General features: G+C 35.4%; 1 protein-coding gene across 1 annotated transcript in view; it reads right to left on the reverse strand.

Moving 5' to 3' along the window:
- The window catches only part of LOC128169151 (protein polybromo-1-like), a 68,102-nt gene that overhangs the window by 19,584 nt on the left and 25,694 nt on the right, over positions 1-22,824 (reverse strand). The window contains 19 exon segments of the mRNA XM_052835314.1: positions 3,962-4,123; positions 9,637-9,708; positions 10,134-10,231; positions 10,642-10,680; positions 11,010-11,143; positions 11,431-11,503; positions 11,773-11,857; positions 12,304-12,450; positions 12,636-12,710; positions 13,329-13,430; positions 13,722-13,860; positions 14,124-14,203; positions 14,634-14,858; positions 15,906-15,992; positions 16,329-16,371; positions 21,194-21,282; positions 21,365-21,502; positions 21,979-22,146; positions 22,253-22,382. Of these exon segments, the coding sequence (XP_052691274.1) occupies positions 3,962-4,123; positions 9,637-9,708; positions 10,134-10,231; positions 10,642-10,680; positions 11,010-11,143; positions 11,431-11,503; positions 11,773-11,857; positions 12,304-12,450; positions 12,636-12,710; positions 13,329-13,430; positions 13,722-13,860; positions 14,124-14,203; positions 14,634-14,858; positions 15,906-15,992; positions 16,329-16,371; positions 21,194-21,282; positions 21,365-21,502; positions 21,979-22,146; positions 22,253-22,382 (2,086 nt within the window).

A 22,824-nucleotide genomic window follows, 5' to 3' on the forward strand; every position in this document is an offset into this window, starting at 1 on the left:
TGAGATAGGACGTCTTGATGCAAGTATACAATTCTTTATCAGTTTGAGATCAGAACTTTTCTTTTTATTATTAGTCTAACAAGTTATTGAATTATAAGGAGGGTAATCATTAATTGTGAAGAAAAATATAAGGCAAACAAAATCCCTGGCATGCAGACAAATAGATTGAAGCACACACAACAGGAGTTAGACATTCTATAACCATTCAGATAACTTTAGGGGAAGAGTTCTGTAACATTAGGACCTCATGGAACATGTAAGTGTAGGTCTGTCATGACAATGTTTATAGAATCCAAAAAGAGAGACACCAAGTCTTAATACAGCAATGAAGTACAGTAGTCCTCAGAAAGTCAGCAATGAACAAATGTGAAGTATGCCCACAATATGTAACTTAATTTCTCATTTAGTCATCCATATACAAGTCCCTAAAGAATCTACGATATACATGTCCCCAAAGATTCTACGATATACATGTCCCCAAAGATTCTACGATATACAAGTCCCCAAAAGGTCTAAAAATATACAAGTCTTTAAAAAGTCTTATAATATATTATTTAGTAGAAAGTAAACAAATTGCAAATTCTTAGTAACATGTTCTTAGTTAGTCAACAACATACAAGTCACTAGGAGGTCCAAGTCATCAGAAAGTCAACAATACCCAAGTTCTTTGTCTTCTAAAGTCTATGAAACAAGTTAATAAGTAAGCCTTCAATACATAAGATATCTGGAATAGTATATGCAAGTCATCTTAAAGTCAAAACTATACGTAAGTCTTAGGAAAGTCTTTAATACATGTCCTTCGTAACTTAACAATATGTATTAGGAAGTCATCAATAAACAAATTATACATATGTCCTCAGAAAACCAAACAAAAATGTCATATACAAATTATCCTATATCACAAGGTGGCGATTTATATGATATGTTAAATTGTTTGTATCCATCAATTTGGTTGTACATGTATCATCTTCATGGCTCAGTGGTTTGGGTTATCAGGCTTGTGAACATAAGATCATGAGTTCAAATCTGCCTTGGACCTTTTTCCTTATTTACTGAGTTAAAATTTTGAAAATCATAATTTTTATCCCAAGTTGCATATTTTTGTCTATTTGACTAACATACTTCTTATACATCATGCTATCACAATCAAGTAATATCTGCTGATTTGAGAAACTATTTCAAGGTATAGTGAGCCACCTTATACTTGACTGCCTTCCTTAACCTGTAGCCTCTGAGTCTTACAGTGTGTGAATAAAGACTAATGTAAAGAGGGCATGCTTAGGTACAAGAGAACTTTGTCTGCCACATCATAGCTGGGTATAGGCAGGAGAGTTAGTTAATTAATACGTGGTTCTAACAGAATAACCAGGAATCAGTGAATGTTTAATAGAGTTCAGAACATGATGCAAGTCAAGCATCAATCTTTATGATCAAGCAGAAATCTGGTGCACACAATAAATCAGGATCGGGCAGTTATCTGATACTCTTGGGTTAAAATAATACAAAATTCCAAACATTTTTTGATGAACTAGGTTTCAGTTACTTTTGCATTTCATACATTCATAATATGCAGCTTTATAAATCTTTTCTTATATTTTTGGTCATTTCTAATTCCGCAAAAAGCTGTAATATGTTTTTTTTCAAACACTTTAGATCTCAATAAATCTGAGAGGTCCATATATATCTCTGTGTTTTGAATTTTTCTTGAGAATGAATTTGAATAATTTATCCACATTTTGCTGCAGTATAAGTTGTTGAGGTCTACAAACATGTTTCACAAAGCCATAACAAAGCAGTTCTCTATGGATATATAAATCTGACAGGTTTAATCATCAAACGCAAGCTCAAAAAAATTCTACCTTCTTCTTTTTTTCTGTGTGTTCTTCCTAAAAAGGTTACCATGACACCATGAGATTGATTGACAACCATGACATGACATACATTGGAGACAGAGTCCCCGTAACTAAGGACATCATCCCTTCCTGGAATGGATCAACAAACTTCTCCTTCTTCTACACAAATGTCAAACTATGGAAGGTAATTCTTTCTACATCAAGATTTTTACACAGAAAACAGAGAAAGCAAACCTCTACTCCACAAGAACCAATAAGCGGCTTTGTCATGCTTAAGCTTTGTCACTAACACAGCAAGTGTACAGTCCACAAAATCAGAGGCAGCTCAAAGACACTCTAGTTGCTTTTCCAAATTTTCCAAAATAAATTATGAGACCATTTTGAACTTCTTGGGTCAACTAAATGTTCACCTCCATCTGATTCAATAATTTTTCCCATCTCTTCTGTAGCTGTTTCATTTAGATACGTAAATAATGTGTATCACCTTAATTCCATAGCAAATTCTACATGACTAGCTTTCTTCTCTTAAAAGATCTGTCTTCAGTAATAATTCTACCTGAAAGTTGCAAATTTACCAGTTGACCCAAGAAATGTGTTTGAAGGCTAGATCTTTACATAGATTACACAGTACAAATGAAAAGTAATTGGATACTGGGAGCCACTCATTTGATCTTAATTTGAAAAGGTTCCTTAACAGGAATCTACGCATAAGTTTTATAGTATCCTAAACATCCAAATGCTATTAAAATGTTACATTTCTCAAAATTACTTTTAATACTATAAAACCAAAATGTAACTTTTACATCTATATATTATCTTAACTTCTATCTTTAATGGTCATAGAAAACCTTAAATGACTATTTGTGTTCTCATTTTATCTTTAAAAACACAGTTTCATTCATAGATTTTCTTAACACTGCTGAATAAATAATCAAAGCACTACCCTGGAAGTTAGAATAGTTGTTAAAGATTAAACAAACATAAACAATAACAACTAAGGCTTGGCTGTCTACAGACACATAGGGCTATACCTTTTTGGTGGATTTTTCTGGTACAGGGGTGAATTCCTCCATAGTCTAAAATGAAGCAGGGTGTTAGCATTTCTTACAACTCACAGTCTAAACGATCTATAATCTGAACAGTACAGCTTTAAGTAACCCCCTCCTCTTGGTCTCTTATTGTTATGTTGATCAGAATTCTCTCTGAATCCATATCCTCCATAAGTTTAATGGTAGGAAAAGTTCATTTCTCAAGTTTATAGGGAATGAAAATCTAAGTAATTTGTAAGTGTTATTTTTGTAATTCAAAAAACATTATACATTTGTTCAGTAGTCATATAATTCATTCAATGACTGGTTAACATAAAGGTTTTACATTCATGTTAAACACAGTACTTCTAAATCTAACTTCTAGATTAAGTGTAAAATTGTAGTTTTATGAAACTACAAAAATAATGTAATGTAAATGTTTACTGTACAGAATGTTAATTCTACTTCAGAATCTTGTGAATGAAATTAATTTTAAATCAAACTTTATGTATAGACTTGAGTTATTTATAATCAGGCTCTGGGTATAAAAGTGTAATGATTATATTTTAGAATTTGATGATTTTTACTTTAACCTTTGATCTGATTATGACCATAATACACACATATTTTTATCCCCAATTTTACATTTGTTTTGACATAATCTTGGACAGGATTCTTGGATGGTCCCTGGTGAAGAGAATATCACAGCTACTTGTTTACTAGTGTGGGAATTCTCTTGATTGACAGATACTTTTTGGCAGGTTTTAGGGTGGGACGTACCTATTTGGCTGGTTTTATGGTGGGGACGTATCTTTTTGGTGGGTTTTGGGGTTGATATATTGAAGGGCTTAACGATGGGGACATACCTTTTTGGCAGATTTGGGGATGGGGACGTACCTTTTTGGCAGGTTTTAGGATGGGAACGTACCTTTTTGTCAGGTTTTAGGTGGGGACGAACCTTTTTTGTGGGTTTTAGGGTGGATTTATTGGTGGGCTTAAAGATGGGGATGTACCTTTTTGGCAGGTGGGCTTAAAGGTGGGGACTTACATTTAATGGTGAGTTTTGAGGTGGGGACATACCTTTTTGGTGGGCTTTGGGGTGGGGATTTCTGGGAACCCCTGGTGGCTGGCCTCCATGTCGAATGACATGTTGGTGTCATCCAATGTGTCCATCAATGTGGAATCCTGGGAGTCGTCCATGAACGTATCGTCGGCCGCCTTCATCAGTAATGGGGACGGTTCCTGTAACAAACAGCCAGAATGTAACTACTAACTAATACTCAAATCTGTCTAACACGATACGATCAAACTATATCAAGGCTACAACGGATATCTAAAACCTAAATAATAACAGAGAAGTCGGTGTAACATTTATACCTAACAGAATATTTGTATCACTATGCTTCCATTTTTCTAAGAGTATTAAATTTCAAAATAATCTGAGTTTCCATGGAAACTTAACAAGTTTATATCCCACGGTAATCTCAGAGACAGATGCCAGATTATCAATTGAAAATCTAAAATATTCTACAATTATTCCTTTGTACTACAATCCTCTATCCTATCACACCCATTCAACACTTCCCCAGAACCTGAATGCTGTCCCTGCATCACATTAGTATGGTGGTTTGTTATAAACTTCTGTGATGTAATAAACAATTACAGTGGCTATATAATGCCTGATATTGCATTTTTTTGTATGATACACATGTGTGTACAATAAGAAGACGAGTGATAAGATCAATTTCTATCTGTGATCTTTATTAGAAGTATTATCTGGGTCATGTGGCCAATGCCGAGTCATCTAAAGAACAAAGAACTCTCAATATAACAAAGGAAACTCCATCACACAAAAAACAGGAAAAACCAATAAAAGCATAAACATACAAAGGATTTTTGTCATTAATATTTTAATCAATGCTAATCTTTTAACAAAGGCTGTAAAAATCACAAATGAACAAACTGGGATGAAATACGAGATCTGTTCCAGATATATTTACACAGAAATGAGGGTGACCCCTGATCAAGGTCACAATGAAGCTTCCTTTTCCACAAAAAACATACATTGAACAACAAAGACGAGAGCAATGAGGCGACTATAGGAATCCCCCTCCCCCACCACAAACAACAGTGCGGAGTTCACCGACACTGGAGGGCCTACTGCCAGATGTCAGAGGAAATCACAGCTTTCTCTCTCAGACAAGATATTGATTGGGGTTAAATCTCACAAGAGGCCGACTACAGCAGAGAGATTGGCTGCTTGGCAGCTCTCAGTACTACCGCTATCTACAACACAGATACCTCCACTATACAGAATCGGGTGTCCGGCAGCATGGCTCGCTATACTGCTGGCTCGCTCACACTGCTGGCTCACTATACTGCGTATGCTGCTGTATCACTTAACGTCTCCCTCTCTTGTCCCTGCCTTCACTCTCACTGCACCGACACACCCTCAATGATTATTAACATCAATAGAGGCTAATTTATTCCGTCTGCTAGCAGAGGTAGTGAATTACATCACAGACATTTTAAAGAGTTCCCTATCGATCCCTGCAGTGAGTTCTGTGGTATAGCTGAAGCTGAATTCCTCTGACAGTCTGAGATTAGCAGAGGGAGCAGTCAGCAGACAAAGTGTTGCTTCCTACAGCGATGGCCGACTATTGATTCTGACACAACCCGGTCTTTTACACCAGATATTGATTTATTTAAAATTAACAGACAACAATTACTCAGAAGCCTGATGACAATCTGCCTGCTCAGTGTCTGAATTATTGATTATCAGTTAAACATAACATAATGACAGCTTCATGTTTTAATGGAGTGAGATGAATTGTGATGTCTGTGGCAGTGAACAGAGAGCGGGGTCTCAGAGATCTCAAGAGATCGGGAGATCAGGGAGAGAGAGGAGATAACCAATCACAGCAGGCAGCCCCATATAACACCAGCAGTATAAGACAGCGTGGCTCGTGCCACTGTTTACCTATTCAGCATGTGTAAAGCAGCACTTACAGAATAAACAGATTAATGATGGGTCATTGATACAAACACTTGCTGATCAAATACTTCTTATAAATGCCACATGTGTGTGGTATCTAGAACAGCATAATTATCTAAGCATGTGGCATACAGATTTATTTCTCACTGCTGTCTGTAGGTTGGGTGCTTTACAAATTTTATCACTGGGATAATCATTTCCCTTATCATTGAATTACAGCTGAATATCTAGTGTCTTTTCTTTTAATGAACATGTTTAACCAGCTGGCACACATAGACTGTAAAATTTGCAAATCCTTGGGATTCACATTATAAATTTTTCCTGAAAAGTTCAGTGATTTTTCTATGCCAACTAGAGGTTCAAATAAAGATGATTTTTCTCTCACTATAATTACTGAGCTCTCAACCTTTTGACCTGTAATTTTTAAAAAAGGAAAAATCTTCTTGGAAATAACAACAGGTGGACAACTATAACCTTAAAAGAAATGTTTATATCTTATAGTTCATGAGAAGCATAAGAAAGCGAAGAAAAAAGCAAATCAAATTGTAGGGTTAATTAATATGCTTAATATAATTTATTCAGCTAAATCAAGTGGAGGGGTTTTCAGCAGTTTGATTAAAAATGTTGATAATTTTGTAATTATGGTAAAAAAATTTGTAATTATGGTTAAAAAAAAATCAATAATAGTGTTAAATCTAGGATTTGAAAAGGGCATGTTAAATAATGGTGAAAAGGCACTTTTCTTCATGGTAAATATTAAAAAAAAACTTTTTTTCTATTTTTTTGATCATGTGGACATAATGATTCATTATCAAAGAAAAAGTATTCATTTTTTAGGGATGGCAATTATTAACATAAATAATAGTTAATAGTTTGGAACACTGGTAACCATTTACAGAAATCAATATAAGCTTATTCTTTGAAGTTGCATATTCTTACTTAATGCTCTTTAACAGGTTGACATTTCATGAAGTGAAATTGGACACAGTAAAGAGAGGGAGAGGGGATACATATGCATGTTTTTTTATATCATTAACAAGTTAGCAGAGGGTGTCAGTTTACAACCAAACAGCATGGTATATACAGGGCATATACAGAGCACAAAGGCCTACATAGATGCTTGATCCCACTGTTCATTTTATACAGGAGTTACAACAAGCAACATGCTCCCAATGAAAAGTCACATTCTCTGCATGGTCATATATCTGAAATTGCCATTATTACTAAGTCTCAATGAAATTATAAAAGGCATGAAAATGTAACATGCCAAAAAAAAAGTACCATCAATTGCACAGGTCAGTGCATTCAAATCAGTAATAATTTAGATACTGTGGAATCATTAAATTCCATGGGGGCCAATTTTCGTGGATTGCTCAAGTTTTACGAGTAAGTGGGGACGTAATTTCATGTATTATCTTATACCTACAATAGGATATATGACTTTATAACCCATATTTAATAATTCATGGAGGATGTTAATTTCTGGATTAGAGGTACCCACTAATTCCACGAAAAATTGAGCCACCACGAACTTTAATGATTCCACAGTATGTCCATCACAGGGCACCTGCTCCAAAAACCTTAACTTCCTGCTGCATCCCATGTTTATGGCTCAGATTTAGCATTCAAGTCTGTAACTTCAAAATTATCCCCAAATACAAAATCCAAGCAAGTTTGGTGAAGTTATAGGACTAGAAATAACTTAGATAAAGGACCTGCTCCAAAAATATTAACCAGACTCTGAGGCAGAGGTAAGGAATAAGCTCCCCTTACTTCATCTTAGTGAGCTAAACATGTCCTCAAAGTCATTCATATGAATCCAGAAGTTATAAGAAGCTATCATTATTATAATCAAAGTACTGAAAGCCAGGCTCTTTTGGTGTGTCTTTATGCATATTGTGTAGTAAAGACTGAAAATGCCAACACTTTTGACAAAACATGGCTCTTTGTGTAACTATTTGGTATAGCGGAAGCTTTTACTTTGACACTATTTGGTTTTTTGTTTACTTTTGAAGTTGTGCTATTTATAGTAACATTGGCGATTTGCCTGCCTACAGCCAAGACTCTGCTTTCAGCAAAGCCGCTGCCGGGCTAAAAAAAAGCACAGAACATGCAATATTTCATTAGTCATTGTCTTAACTAAATTTTAATATGATGAACAGTTCAAAATATCACCAGTCAGATTTTGAACACATACACTTGACTGGCTTTACAACTAAAACATTTAAACAAAGATTTCCAACAGAGTACCAAGTTCACACTTTTAGTTTACACCATAGGAACTTAATCTATATTTCCTCATCAAGGAGAAAATTTTAACTACAACCATTAAATCATTTTTACCATACTTTTATGTTGAAGGATATATATTTCCAGATAAAAAGTTTGTTTCTCTTTCCACAACAAGCCTTTTTAAAGTTAAATAGTCATGTTTGAGATGGATCAAAATCCCACAGAAGCCATGGTTTAATTTCATCAGTATTCTAACAAAAGCAAACAGCACACATTCACTGCAGTAGTACACTATACTTAAAGCTGTAAACGATTCATTAAACGCCAAGATATAATGGTACATAATGACCATATATCCATTTATCACATCTATTTGTGCACTTCACATAACGTTTCCCTTAGAATCTTTTATATTGAGATCTACATAATGCACAAGTATAATAGTTTTTTATGACAGCCCAATTTAATTAGACATTAAACTTCACCTTCATTGTACAAAACCTATGAATGAGGGAAGTTGAATTTACACAAAGTTTTCTAACAAGTGCTCCTTATTCATTGAGTGTTCGAATTAAATGTGGACTAACTGTTGAATGAAACATGTATGTACTGTCAATTATACAGCTTTATTCAGTAGTGACCTACGCTATGTACAATCACTGCTTTATATACTATCAAGGGCTATGTGCGGTTTTATGCATTTTTGCCCCCAAAATCAAAGTTTTATAAAGAGCTTTAAAAATAAGGTGAAAGATAGTTAAAATCATATTGAAAATAAGGGTGTAAAAGGTTATCAACACAGTGACGTCATAATGTAGAAATGACGTCATGAAGATTGCCTTATTTGGATAAATTGATGTTTAATGGCAAACTATGGGTGTTTTCCGATGGTTTTTTAACTGGGAAACATCTAGCGCCGGCTTGCTCAAGTACCATTTTTTAGTATAATGTGTATAACTATCTGAAGAAAAAATGTTAAAATCGCACTTGAGCAGACCTGCGCTCTATACTTCCGAATGCAAAATATAAAGCAAAAATGAGAATATTTTCATTTGTTTGCAAATTTGCGGGAATTAGGTCATTTAGGGTGTACGATATTTGGCGGAATATGATTTTTGAACAAGTTAGCTAAATTTGATTTAGCCCATATCTAAATGTAACTATTTATCTACTGACATATTTTACATTTGGCGATATATTTGATTTAGCGGACGCCGTTTTCCGCCAAAAACGCTAAATAGAATACACAGCCAAATGTAATACGTTTACAGTATTTCACCACACCGCAAATAGTCCTTTCTCATTTTACGCCAGTACTTAATTCCGCAATTCAACCGTTTTGCATCAAATTGCAAATTGTGAGAATATAAAATCGTTAACACCAAATGTTTATCACAGATTCCTTTAGTTTACATCCATCAGAAAAATAAAAGCGAGATTTTAAAATCTGCGAGATTTGGTACTGGCGATTTTAGGTGGATGTTAATTCCTGGCGTTTAATTAGGAACCTACAGTAATGGTGGCCTACCTTCTGTGGGGTGATGGGCTTCTTGTAGAAGAAGATCTCATCATCTGTCACCAAGCCAGACAGGTTGTACTTCTGTAAAATGTCAAATAATATCAAATAATATTAATATTGATAATTCATATCTGTAAAACAGTGTTAAATCTCGGTTATTTACCAAGCCCGACTGGTTATATTTCTGTGAAATATCTATTGATTATTACAATGTGTACCATCAGGAAATGATAAATGCAGCAATTTTGAGCAATGACTTTTGATACATAATGGTCTTAGGTTTTAAGTTGGGAATAATGCCAAGTTTATATATGTTACAGTTGAGGTACAGTGTAACGCCTATTCCAATTGAAAAGCCATTCATTTCCCTTTCAACCCTTTGCAGACTTGTCTTTTTCTATTCTTTAATTTCATCTGTTAATTTTCTCTCTCTCTCTCTCTCTCTCTCTCTCTCTCTCTCTCTCTCTCTCTCTCTCTCTCTCTCTCTCTCTCTCTCTCTCTCTCACCTTGAGTCCCTTCCCGAGTCGTTTCACTGTTCGATCAGCCTCCTGTACTTTAGACTCACAGAGAAATGTGTCTTCCTCTGAGATTTCAGTCACTCGACCTACACAAAAACCAACCATTACAAAATTACTGATATCTAGTACAAGATAACATTTCTATAGCATAGTTCACAATGATATCTTTATCAAAGCCCAAAATGTCTGATATCTAACACAGCATTTAATGTCTGATATCTAACACAGAAAATAATGATTTATATCTTTATCACAGCACAAAACAACTGATATCTAACAATGCTTGATATCTAACAGCACATAATGACTGATATCTAACACAATGACTGATATCTAACACAATGACTGATATCTATCACAATGACTGATATCTAACACAATGACTGATATCTGTAACACTTACTGCAGCAGTATTCCTTAAGGTGTAGCACACAGCACCAGCCTGATATCTAACACAATGACTGATATCTAACACAATGATATCAATAACACTTACTGCAGCAGTATTCCTTGAGGTGTAGCACACAGCACCGGCCTGATATCTAACACCATGACTGATATCTGTAACACTTACTGCAGCAGTATTCCTTGAGGTGTAGCACACAGCATCGGCCTGATATCTAACACAATGACTGATATCTAACACAATGACTGATATTTTACACAATGACTGATATCTAACACCATGACTGATATCTGTAACACTTACTGCAGCAGTATTCCTTGAGGTGTAGCACACAGCATCGGCCTGATATCTAACACAATGACTGATATCTAACACAATGACTGATATCTAACACAATGACTGATATCTGTAACACTTACTGCAGCAGTATTCCTTGAGATGTAGCACACAGCATCGGCCTGATATCCGGGAGATCGGATGGACCGTCTCCTGAGAGCTGAGGAACAGTTCCCGCCGGTAGAAGAGACGCGTTGGGGAGTGAGGGATGTCAGCCGGGCGGACAAAGGCCGTACCCGTGAAGTAGACATCATTGCTGGAAATAGACCAAAAACAGAGACTGAGCATTCTTAATGAAATCAGATCAACTGCTGCAGATATTAACTGGGGGAAATTCAGAAATACATTATGATTTACATAAACTAAATACCTCAAACAATACACAAGTCAGTATTTTTCAAGGAATTTGCATAAAATCTTCCAAGTGATGTCCATCTTAAGCTACCAGAACTTTTCTCATTTTAGTCAGACTTACTTGGGTTACATTTACTTAGTTGAGTCCAGTTGCTTGTTTTTATTTATTAAGTATTTTTTCAGACTCACTTGATAACAAAGATTTTCTCCACTCGGCTGATTTCTGGAACCTCTGTGCTGTTTTTCAGATAAACTGTGTCACCTGGTTAAAACAAAACACCCAGAACTAGCATGAAAAATTTCAGTTTTATTGGATCTTCCTAGTAAACAGAATAAATTGTTTTCAATTTCATGTTCCTGATTAGATTGTTTTCCACAAACTTTATTTAAACTATCATAAATACTATGTATTGATATGAGAATGCCTACAAAGATTAACGATATTTCATTGAGTCACATTAACTGATCACAGAGAGATAAATAGCTATAGCAGCTCCCGGAAAAAGCTAACATGCCACTGAAATGTTTTACCTATTTTAAAGGTTCCGTATGAAGTTTTCAGTTGTTCATAGTAAATGTAGCCATCATCTGGGTTGGGATTTTCTAGAGGGACATCCTTCAGAAGAAAAAGAATGAATTGATTGTTACCATTCTCTTTCAACAAACAAACAAACATGGAGCTAGAAGCTATAACATTGACCCCTGAAAAGGGAGTTAACTCTCCAAAGAATTCATCACTTTTAGTAATTCACATAGTTGTCCAGATGATTGGTATTTTTAGAAAAATGCTTTGAGTTCACATTATTTAATACTGATGAAAACATCTTCACAAGTCACTGGTTTTTCCATCTCCATCTCTCTCTCTCTCTGCACAAACCATCCTCTCTGTCCAGTATACTGGTGTCCCCATCATCGACCTCCTCCTCTCTCCTTTATATATCTCTCTCCTTATCATTCTCTTTATCCAGTAAATATCTCTCTCTCTCTCTCTCTCTCTCTCTCTCTCTCTCTCTCTCTCTCTCTCTCTCTCTCTCTCTCTCTCTCTCTCTGTACTGTACCTACCATTCTCTCTTTGTCCAGTATACTGGTGTCCCCATCATCCACCTCCTCCTCCTTGCGACTGGCGAACACTGAGGACACTCGCACCGGGACTAGGGGGATCTCCCGGGGCAAAAGGGGCACCTGCTCCCTGCCCGGGATCTGCCACACCTACAACACAACAGACCAGATATCCTTAGGTGACAAATACTCGTAACATTTCATGACACTCAATATAGCTTATGTAATCTTCAATTTTTTTTTACCTTCCTGAAATTGTCAAAGTATATATGTACCGGTAATCTATAAAGTAGTTGCCTAGTAATAATAACCATGGACAGGGGTGTTTCACTGACCTTGATTTTCTTGAAGGATTTGTGGCGATTGCTGTATCTGGATTCACAGACATAGACATCTTTGTCCTCAAACCCCTGTTAATAGAAACATACGGCAAATATGATGCACAAATATTTCCCTTATCATTTAATCAACAGTTATTTCCTTTGTTAATCATTGCATCAGAAGCAGGTTTTACTTCTTATATAAAGTATCAAATTTTATCATCTTTCAGGTCAATTTATCATAAACTTTTGGTGTAGTGTACAGCAGACATTATTATAACCATTTGGTGTAGTGTACAGCAGACATTATTATGACCATTTGGTGAAGTGTACAGCAGACATTATTATAACCATTTGGTGTAGTGTACAGCAGACATTATTATAACCATTTGGTGTAGTGTACAGCAGACATTATTATAACCATTTGGTGTAGTGTACAGCAGACATTATTATAACCATTTGGTGAAGTGTACAGCAGACATTATTATAACCATTTGGTGTAGTGTACAGCAGACATTATTATAACCATTTGGTGAAGTGTACAGCAGACATTATTATAACCATTTGGTGTAGTGTACAGCAGACATTATTATAACCATTTGGTGTAGTGTACAGCAGACATTATTATAACCATTTGGTGTAGTGTACAGCAGACATTATTATGACCATTTGGTGTAGTGTACAGCAGACATTAATATAACCACTGACCTCTGGTTTGGACTTGAAGTAATCTTTGACGTACATCACGTAACACTTGCCAAGGACTTGTGAGATAGGAATACTGGTGTAGAAGTCACTCTTAAACACCTCCTGTTAATTAAACAATTAGTCACAGCAAATTCTAAATATGTATATAGACAACCTGCCAATCAAACAAAATAGAAGTCTCAGCAAATATTCTGTCAATCAAAAATAGAATAGTCACAACAAATAAGAACATTTTCATAAACACCAGAGGAGTGGCAAAAACAACACTAATTTGGTGGTAAAGTTGTGCTGTTAATCAACATAACAGATTTCTAAACAAGAATATCTTGACATTTTGTAGAAATGTTCTGTTTTTTTAGGTGGAAACATTTGATTCATTGATTGATGTCCGACCTTCTCCAGGAACTTGCGACTTGCGAGGTGGAACGTCTCGTTGGGCCGGTAGAACCAGTTACCATGGAGATGTTCCTGTGCATTGTTGTCTGTGTACAACTTCTCAACACACATTATATGAGCCTCTAGCCCCTTTTCTCTGAAATAAAATAAAACACACACATTATGTGAGCTTTCAGTCGCTTTTCTCTGAAATAAAATAAAACACACATGATGTGTCACATTTTATTTTATATCAGAGAGAAGGACTGAAAGCACAAATAATATGTGAGCTTTCAGTCCCTTCTCTCTAAGAACACAAATAAAATGGACAGACATTATAAATGAAAGTGTGGTTCCCTCTACCAATACACTGACTTTAAAAAGTATCCACTGTTTGTTTAGTAGGATAAAACAAGTTACCTGGGCTCTATGTAAACAAAGTCCCCCACTCGGAACGTCTCATCCTTGTACTTAAAACAATCCTCTCCTTCTTTCTCAGACTGAAAAAATAATTTGCATTAAATCTTACTTTTCTTGAACACTTGATTAAGTAATAATAAACAGAAATCTTCAAACAGTGAACTTACACAAACGATAACTAAGGAACAATCTCCATTAAACTTATTGTATCAGGATAATTATAAATCCATCCCTTGAGATTACTGAACTCAAGACTTAGAACAATCTAAAATCCAACCCCTGAGTACATGAAGTAGTATTAGAATAATTTAGAGCCAGACCCCAGGGTAATAAAACCTAGACATCTCAAGTTCATGTTAGATCTCAATCTAACTTTTCCAAAAAACATTCCTAATGTAAGCATGTGACTGAACTTATAGTAACAGTATAGTAATATATGATCCACCCCCTGAGATCAGTGATTTACATTATAGGATATTTTAGGATCCACCCCTAATATCAGGGACTTACACTATCTGGATCCAGGATCCTCTCCTCTGATTCCCTCTTGGACTGTTTGTCTTCGTCCTCTTTCTGTTCCTGCTCCAGTTTGCTCTGTTTCTCCGCATCGAGTGCCACAGTCAGATGTTTCTCCTGGTAACTCAGGGCCGGGGTCAAGAGTCGCTCTCCATTACGGCAAATCTCATCTCGCTGCTTGATGAAAAACATCTGCATTTCCACTGCATCTTCATAAAGCTGAGAATAAAAGAAAGTTCATATGTACATATGTAGCTACCGTATAACGGGTATTTTCTGCGGCTTGAAATTTTTGCGGTTTAACCCCTAAAAAGTATCTAATAATATTCTGCGTTTTCAATTTCTGCGGTTACATTAGACCGCCAAAAAAAAATAAATATATGTTTACCGGATTTGCCTTAAGGAACGTAAACTAGAGAACCAAACTTGCACTATTGTTGCATTTTTATTTCAATTTCAATTATTTTATTTCAAATTCTAATTTTCTTTTTCTGTTTGTAAGCTCGCGTTAATATGAATCTCTAAAATATCTTGTCGTGGACTCTTTTAATTCTGGATAATCGGCTTTGTATTTTTTCATAGCTGCGGCAGGTCCATATTCAGCGGCGTAGTTCCCGATTATGGCTCGGTCCCTGGGTGAATAGGTCGAATATGAACCATGTTTTTTGCTCAAATTTGGCGTTGTAGTTTAATCCATAAATTCAGACACCCTTGTGTTACACTCTTGGATCGATCTAGGGGATAAACTTGCCGATTACTGTCCGTTAGGATTTGGAAGAATACTTCCGCGCTTTACATATCTTAAAATCGACATTCTTACCGTGTTCACGGTGAATGAGAACTAACTCTCAAATGTTTTACAAGTCTACTAAATACTGCTTGTGAACTTTTCTCAGATCATTTTTATTTCATACTCGACTAAACACACAGCCCTTATATCTGTTCAGCTATAATTGATATCGCACAGGTAACATGAGATAATTAGGTGTGAAATAGGACGCAGAGCCCCCTAATAACGGACTGATCACGTTTGAAAATTATAGCTTGTATTTTAAATAGTGTCAAAATTAGTGATTTTTTTAAAAGAATATTTTGCGTTTTGAATTTTTGCGGATTTTTCTTATCGGCAAAATACAGCAGAAAATAAACAACCACAGAAAATACCCGTTATACGGTATTTATTCATTAAACACAAAATCTTTTTTTATCTTTAGTTTATAAAATATCTTATTTTCTTCGACATTTTAATACAGCAAGTGTACTCACTTGAGAGTCTGTGCGACTGAGCCTCCGAGCGCGCTCAAACACTTTAAACATGTCTTCCTGGAACCGATCCATACGAATGTAGCGACCCTGTATCCGTAAAATAAGTCCATAAGACAAAGAATTCATGATCTAATTACGTGCGTTTCAATTTTTAAAAATAATAATTTTCTTTTAACATTGTTAAAGAGAAAGAAATTTTTAGTAGATATATAACAATGTGTGCTTAGGAAGTGATGAAAAAATCATCCAATGACACATGTATGTATGAAAAAATCATCCAATGACACATGTATGTACTTTGAAGTTACAACTGATAACCTGTTGCATTATTTACAAACATAAAACATGACCAAACTCTGATGGATCTAACCCTGACATTTTTCTTATATAATGGAAAGTCTCAATGTGTTCTCCTGGCCTTACCTTTTCTACATTTCTTTTGATTTGATCAAAGGATAGGGGTTTCCTACAAAGAAAAGTATCTTGTAATTAAAATAAATGACATAATAAACATAAAAATTCCGGAACTATGGAGTCAGTGTTACTGAAATACAGAAGTATCCAGTAACAATGGAGTCAGTGTTACTGATATACAGAAGTATCCAGTAACAATGGACTCAGTGTCACTGATTTACAGAAGCATCCAATAACAATGGAGTCAGTGTTACTGATATACAGGAGTATCCAGTAACAATGGACTCAGTGTTACTGATATACAGAAGTATCCAGTAACAATGGACTCAGAATTACTGATATACAGAAGTATCCAATAACAATGGACTCAGTGTTACTGATATACAGAAGTATCCAGTAACAATGGACCCAGTATGTAATACAGATGTATCCAGTAACAATGGACTCAGTGTTACTGATATACAGAAGTATCCAGTAACAATGGACCCAGTATTACTGATTTACAGAAGTATCCAGTAACAATGGAGTCAGTGTTACTGATATACAGAAGTATCCAGTAACAATGGACTCAGTGTTACTGATATACAGAAGTATCCAGTAACAATGGACTCAGTGTTACTGATATACAGAAGTATCCAGTAACAATGGACTCAGTATTACTGATATACAGAAGTATCCAGTAACAATGGGCTCAGTATGTAATACAGATGTATCCAGTAACAATGGAGTCAGTGTTACTGATATACAGAAGTATCCAGTAACAATGGACTCACTGTTAATGATATACAGAAGTATCCAGTAACAATGGACTCAGTATGTAATACAGAAGCATCCAGTAACAATGGACTCAGTATGTAATACAGAAGTATCCAGTAACAATGGACTCAGTGTTACTGATATACTGAAGTATCCAGTAACAATGGAGTCAGTGTTACTGATATACAGAAGTATCCAGTAACAATGGACTCAGTGTTACTGATATACAGAAGTATCCAGTAACAATGGACTCAGTATGTAATACAGAAGTATCCAGTAACAATGGACTCAGTGTTACTGATATACTGAAGTATCCAGTAACAATGGAGTCAGTGTAACTGATATACAGAAGTATCCAGTAACAATGGAGTCAGTGTTACCAATATACAGAAGTATCCAGTAACAATGGAGTCAGTGTTACTGAAAAACAACAGTATCTAATTACAATGGACTCAGTGTTACTGATATACAGAGGTATCCAGTAACAATGGACTCAGTATTACTGATATACAGAAGTACCCAGTAACAATGGACTCAGTATGTAATACAGAAGTATCCAGTAACAATGGAGTCAGTATTACTGATATACAGAAGTATCCAGTAACAATGGACTCAGTATTACTGATATACAGAAGTACCCAGTAACAATGGACTCAGTATGTAATACAGAAGTATCCAGTAACAATGGAGTCAGTATTACTGATATACAGAAGTATCCAGTAACAATGGACTCAGTATTACTGATATACAGAAGTACCCAGTAACAATGGACTCAGTATGTAATACAGAAGTATCCAGTAACAATGGACCCAGTGTTACCGATATACAGAAGTATCCAGTAACAATGGAGTCAGTATTACTGATATACAGAGGTATCCAGTAACAATGGACTCAGTATTACCAATACACAGAAGTATCCAGTAACAATGGACTCAGTATTACTGATATACAGAAGTATCCAGTAACAATGGACTCAGTGTTACTGATATACAGAAGTATCCAGTAACAATGGAGTCAGTGTTACCAATATACAGAAGTATCCAGTAACAATGGACTCAGTATTACTGATATACAGAGGTATCCAGTAACAATGGACTCAGTATTACCAATATACAGAAGTATCCAGTAAAAATGGACTCAGTATTACCAATATACAGAGGTATCCAGTAACAATGGAGTCAGTATTACTGATATACAGAAGTATCCAGTAACAATGGAGTCAGTGTAACTGAAAAACAACAGTATCCGATAACAATGGACTCAGTATTACTGATATACAGAAGTATCCAGTAACAATGGACTCAGTATTACTGATATACAGAAGTATCCAGTAACAATGGACTCAGTATTACTGATATACAGAAGTATCCAGTAACAATGGACTCAGTGTCACTGATATACAGAAGTATCCAGTAACAATGGACTCAGTATTACTGATATACAGAAGTATCCAGTAACAATGGACTCAGTATTACTGATATACAGAAGTATCCAGTAACAATGGACTCAGTATTACTGATATACAGAAGTATCCAGTAACAATGGACTCAGTATTACTGATATACAGAAGTATCCAGTAACAATAAACTCAGTATTACTGATATACAGAGGTATCCAGTAACAATGGACTCAGTATTACTGATATACAGAAGTATCCAGTAACAATGGACTCAGTGTTACTGATATACAGAAGTATCCAGTAACAATGAACCAAGTGTTACTGATATACAGAAGTATCCAGTAACAATGGAGTCAGTATTACTGATATACAGAAGCATCCAGTAACAATGGACTCAGTGTTACTGATATACAGAAGTATCCAGTAACAATGGACTCAGTATTACTGATATACAGAAGTACCCAGTAACAATGGATTCAGTGTAACTGATATACAGAAGTACCCAGTAACAATGGACTCAGTATTACTGATATACAGAAGTATACAGTAACAATGGACTCAGTATTACTGATATACAGAAGTATCCAGTAACAATGGACTCAGTATTACTGATATACAGAAGTACCCAGTAACAATGGATTCAGTGTAATTGATATACAGAAGTACCCAGTAACAATGGACTCAGTATTACTGATATACAGAAGTATACAGTAACAATGGACTCAGTATTACTGATATACAGAAGTACCCAGTAACAATGGACTCAGTATTACTGATATACAGAAGTATCCAGTAACAATGGACTCAGTATTACTGATATACTGAAGTATCCAATAACAATGGACTCAGTGTTTCTGATATACAGAAGTACCCAGTAACAATGGAATCAGTATTACTGATATACAGAAGTATCCAGTAACAATGGAATCAGTATTACTGATATACAGAAGTATACAGTAACAATGGAATCAGTATTACTGATATACAGAAGTATCCAGTAACAATGGACTCAGTATTACTGATATACAGAAGTATCCAATAACAATGGAGTCAGTATTACTGATATACAGAAGTATCCAGTAACAATGGAGTCACTATCCAGTAACAATGGAGTCAGTATTACTGATATACAGAAGTATCCAGTAACAATGGACTCAGTATTACTGATATACAGAAGTATCCAGTAACAATGGACTCAGTATTACTGATATACAGAAGTACCCAGTAACAATGGACTCAGTATGTAATACAGAAGTATCCAGTAACAATGGACTCAGTATTACTGATATACAGAAATACCCAGTAACAATGGACTCAGTATTACTGATATACAGAAGTACCCAGTAACAATGGATTCAGTGTAACTGATATACAGAAGTACCCAGTAACAATGGACTCAGTATTACTGATATACAGAAGTATACAGTAACAATGGACTCAGTATTACTGATATACAGAAGTATCCAGTAACAATGGACTCAGTATTACTGATATACAGAAGTATCCAGTAACAATGGACTCAGTATTACTGATATACTGAAGTATCCAATAACAATGGACTCAGTGTTTCTGATATACAGAAGTACCCAGTAACAATGGAATCAGTATTACTGATATACAGAAGTATCCAGTAACAATGGACTCAGTATTACTGATATACAGAAGTATACAGTAACAATGGAATCAGTATTACTGATATACAGAAGTATCCAGTAACAATGGACTCAGTATTACTGATATACAGAAGTATCCAATAACAATGGAGTCAGTATTACTGATATACAGAAGTATCCAGTAACAATGGAGTCACTATCCAGTAACAATGGAGTCAGTATTACTGATATACAGAAGTATCCAGTAACAATGGACTCAGTATTACTGATATACAGAAGTATCCAGTAACAATGGACTCAGTATTACTGATATACAGAAGTACCCAGTAACAATGGACTCAGTATGTAATACAGAAGTATCCAGTAACAATGGACTCAGTATTACTGATATACAGAAATACCCAGTAACAATGGACTCAGTATGTAATACAGAAGTATCCAGTAACAATGGACTCAGTATTACTGATATACAGAAGTATCCAGTAACAATGGACTCAGTATTACTGATAAACAAAAGTATCCAGTAACAATGGACTCAGTATTACTGATATACAGAAGTATCCAGTAACAATGGACTCAGTATTACTGATATACAGAAGTACCCAGTAACAATGGACTCAGTATGTAATACAGAAGTATCCAGTAACAATGGACTCAGTATTACTGATATACAGAAGTATCCAGTAACAATGGACTCAGTATTACTGATAAACAGAAGTATCCAGTAACAATGGACTCAGTATTACTGATATACAGAAGTATCCAGTAACAATGGACTCAGAGTGACTGAAATACTGCTTACTGGTGATATTCTGCCAGTTTCGTTACACATTACAAAATCTATCACTGATTGTGCTATATGACTGTGGCAATTAACAATATGCCTCATTTAAACTGCAACTGGATACTCTAAGAGCATATCCCAGGTCAACATCCTTCTATGCCATACTCAGAATGGTCACTACTTATGAGATCTATGAGATCAATGAGATATTCTAATTTTCTTGTTCTCCTTGTTTGGCTGTTACTATAGTGTCTTCCTTCCTTTGTTTGGATGATGTACAGTAACTCAACTTTGTTTGTTTTATGTTTCTTTGGTGACTTACTCTCTCTGTTTTGATGTCTCCAAATCTTCATCTGGGTCTCTTTCAGGGAGTTCTGCAAAGGAATCACTGTAGCAACGGCCCTCTTCATCCTGAAATTAAAGAACATGGAAGGTATATGAACTGAAAAACTTCAAAACTGACAACTATGTTTACATACTTTGTACAGTATACCTGGTGATTGTAGGTAGATATAAATAGATTGGTCATCATTTCCATCACCAGGGCTCTGACGTCTGGCACATCATTGGTTCCATCATCCGCCAGCTCCATCTTTTTCTCCAGGACCAGACGTTGTAAGGTCAGGGCATCCTACAATAATAAACATAACTATTAGAAGGGTTATTTCTCTGATTAAATCAATTGCCGGTACATCCTACCTATTTAAGTATCTACAAACCAACTACATTGTTTTCCAGATAATTATAGGAAGATTTCTAATTAACCAATATATAATTATAATTATCTAGACTTTGAATCCTTTATCCAAGAATGATGAATTTCATAGTTTACGAAAATCCAAAAAACTGTAACAATCAAAATGCGAATCACTTTGTAAAGATGTGAATCTGGTTCACTGCATTTACAGACTTTCTCAAACATCTGTACAAGGAACCTTCAAATGAGCGAGTCTGGCTCATTGTATTTAATATGTACCTTGTAAATGAGCCAATAAGGCTCATTGTATTTAACATATACCTTGTAAATGAGCGAGTCAGACTCGATGTATTAATTTTAATATGTACCTTGTAAATGAGCAAGTCAGGCTCATTGTATTTAATATGTACCTTGTAAATGAGCGAGTCAGGCTCATTATATTTACAGGCGTTGTCAAACATCTGTACAAAGTCGGCGGTCATGTCTTCTATGGATTCATACTGATTCTGCTGCATCTTTAACAGAATCTTCTGCATGTCTATCGGTTTCTTGATCACCTCATAATAGTCGGGATAGTCCTACATTAAACAAAACAACCCATAAAACATACAACAGAATTCGAAAGTTACCAATAGATGACCATTAACATTACTTCCATAAATTAAACTGAAGCCGATGACTCACCGTTTTGAGTGGCAGCTTGAGGAAGGGCAGGGCAAGGTCGCGACCTTTGGGGTCCTGGTAGTTGCTGACCGCGTCGTACATTTCCTGGAGTCTGACTGGTAACAGAGTCTGAGACTTGGCCTTGTGTCGACTGACAGATCCACAAAAACAAGAGCAATATACAAAGTGAGTCCAGCTATCTCATGGTACTGGGGTACAAGACTTACACTAACCAATACATAAAAAGGACAGAAATATATAAAGCACACATTGTGAGAAAGTGTTTGCCTCTGTCATATATCTGATCTTCAAAGTGTGACAACTAGGTACATTAATGTACTTTCATTAAATTTAATTATAAAAGAGATGCTTACCATCTAACTCAAGTTTTTGAAATTACTTTCATGATAACGCTAGTATTTTTATGCAATAACATATATATATATACACTGTTTTACAGTTGACTCCATTTTAAACAACAATAATCAATATCAAAACCAATCAACTCAACAAATCAAACAATATCCACATGCAGTAACCGTGGTAACAAGAGTTACCCTTTAGGTTTTCTCCCTTTGTCTCCATCACTGAAA

The sequence above is a fragment of the Crassostrea angulata genome, unplaced genomic scaffold (genome assembly GCF_025612915.1).
Source record: "Crassostrea angulata isolate pt1a10 unplaced genomic scaffold, ASM2561291v2 HiC_scaffold_102, whole genome shotgun sequence".
Taxonomy (NCBI): domain Eukaryota; kingdom Metazoa; phylum Mollusca; class Bivalvia; order Ostreida; family Ostreidae; genus Magallana; species Magallana angulata.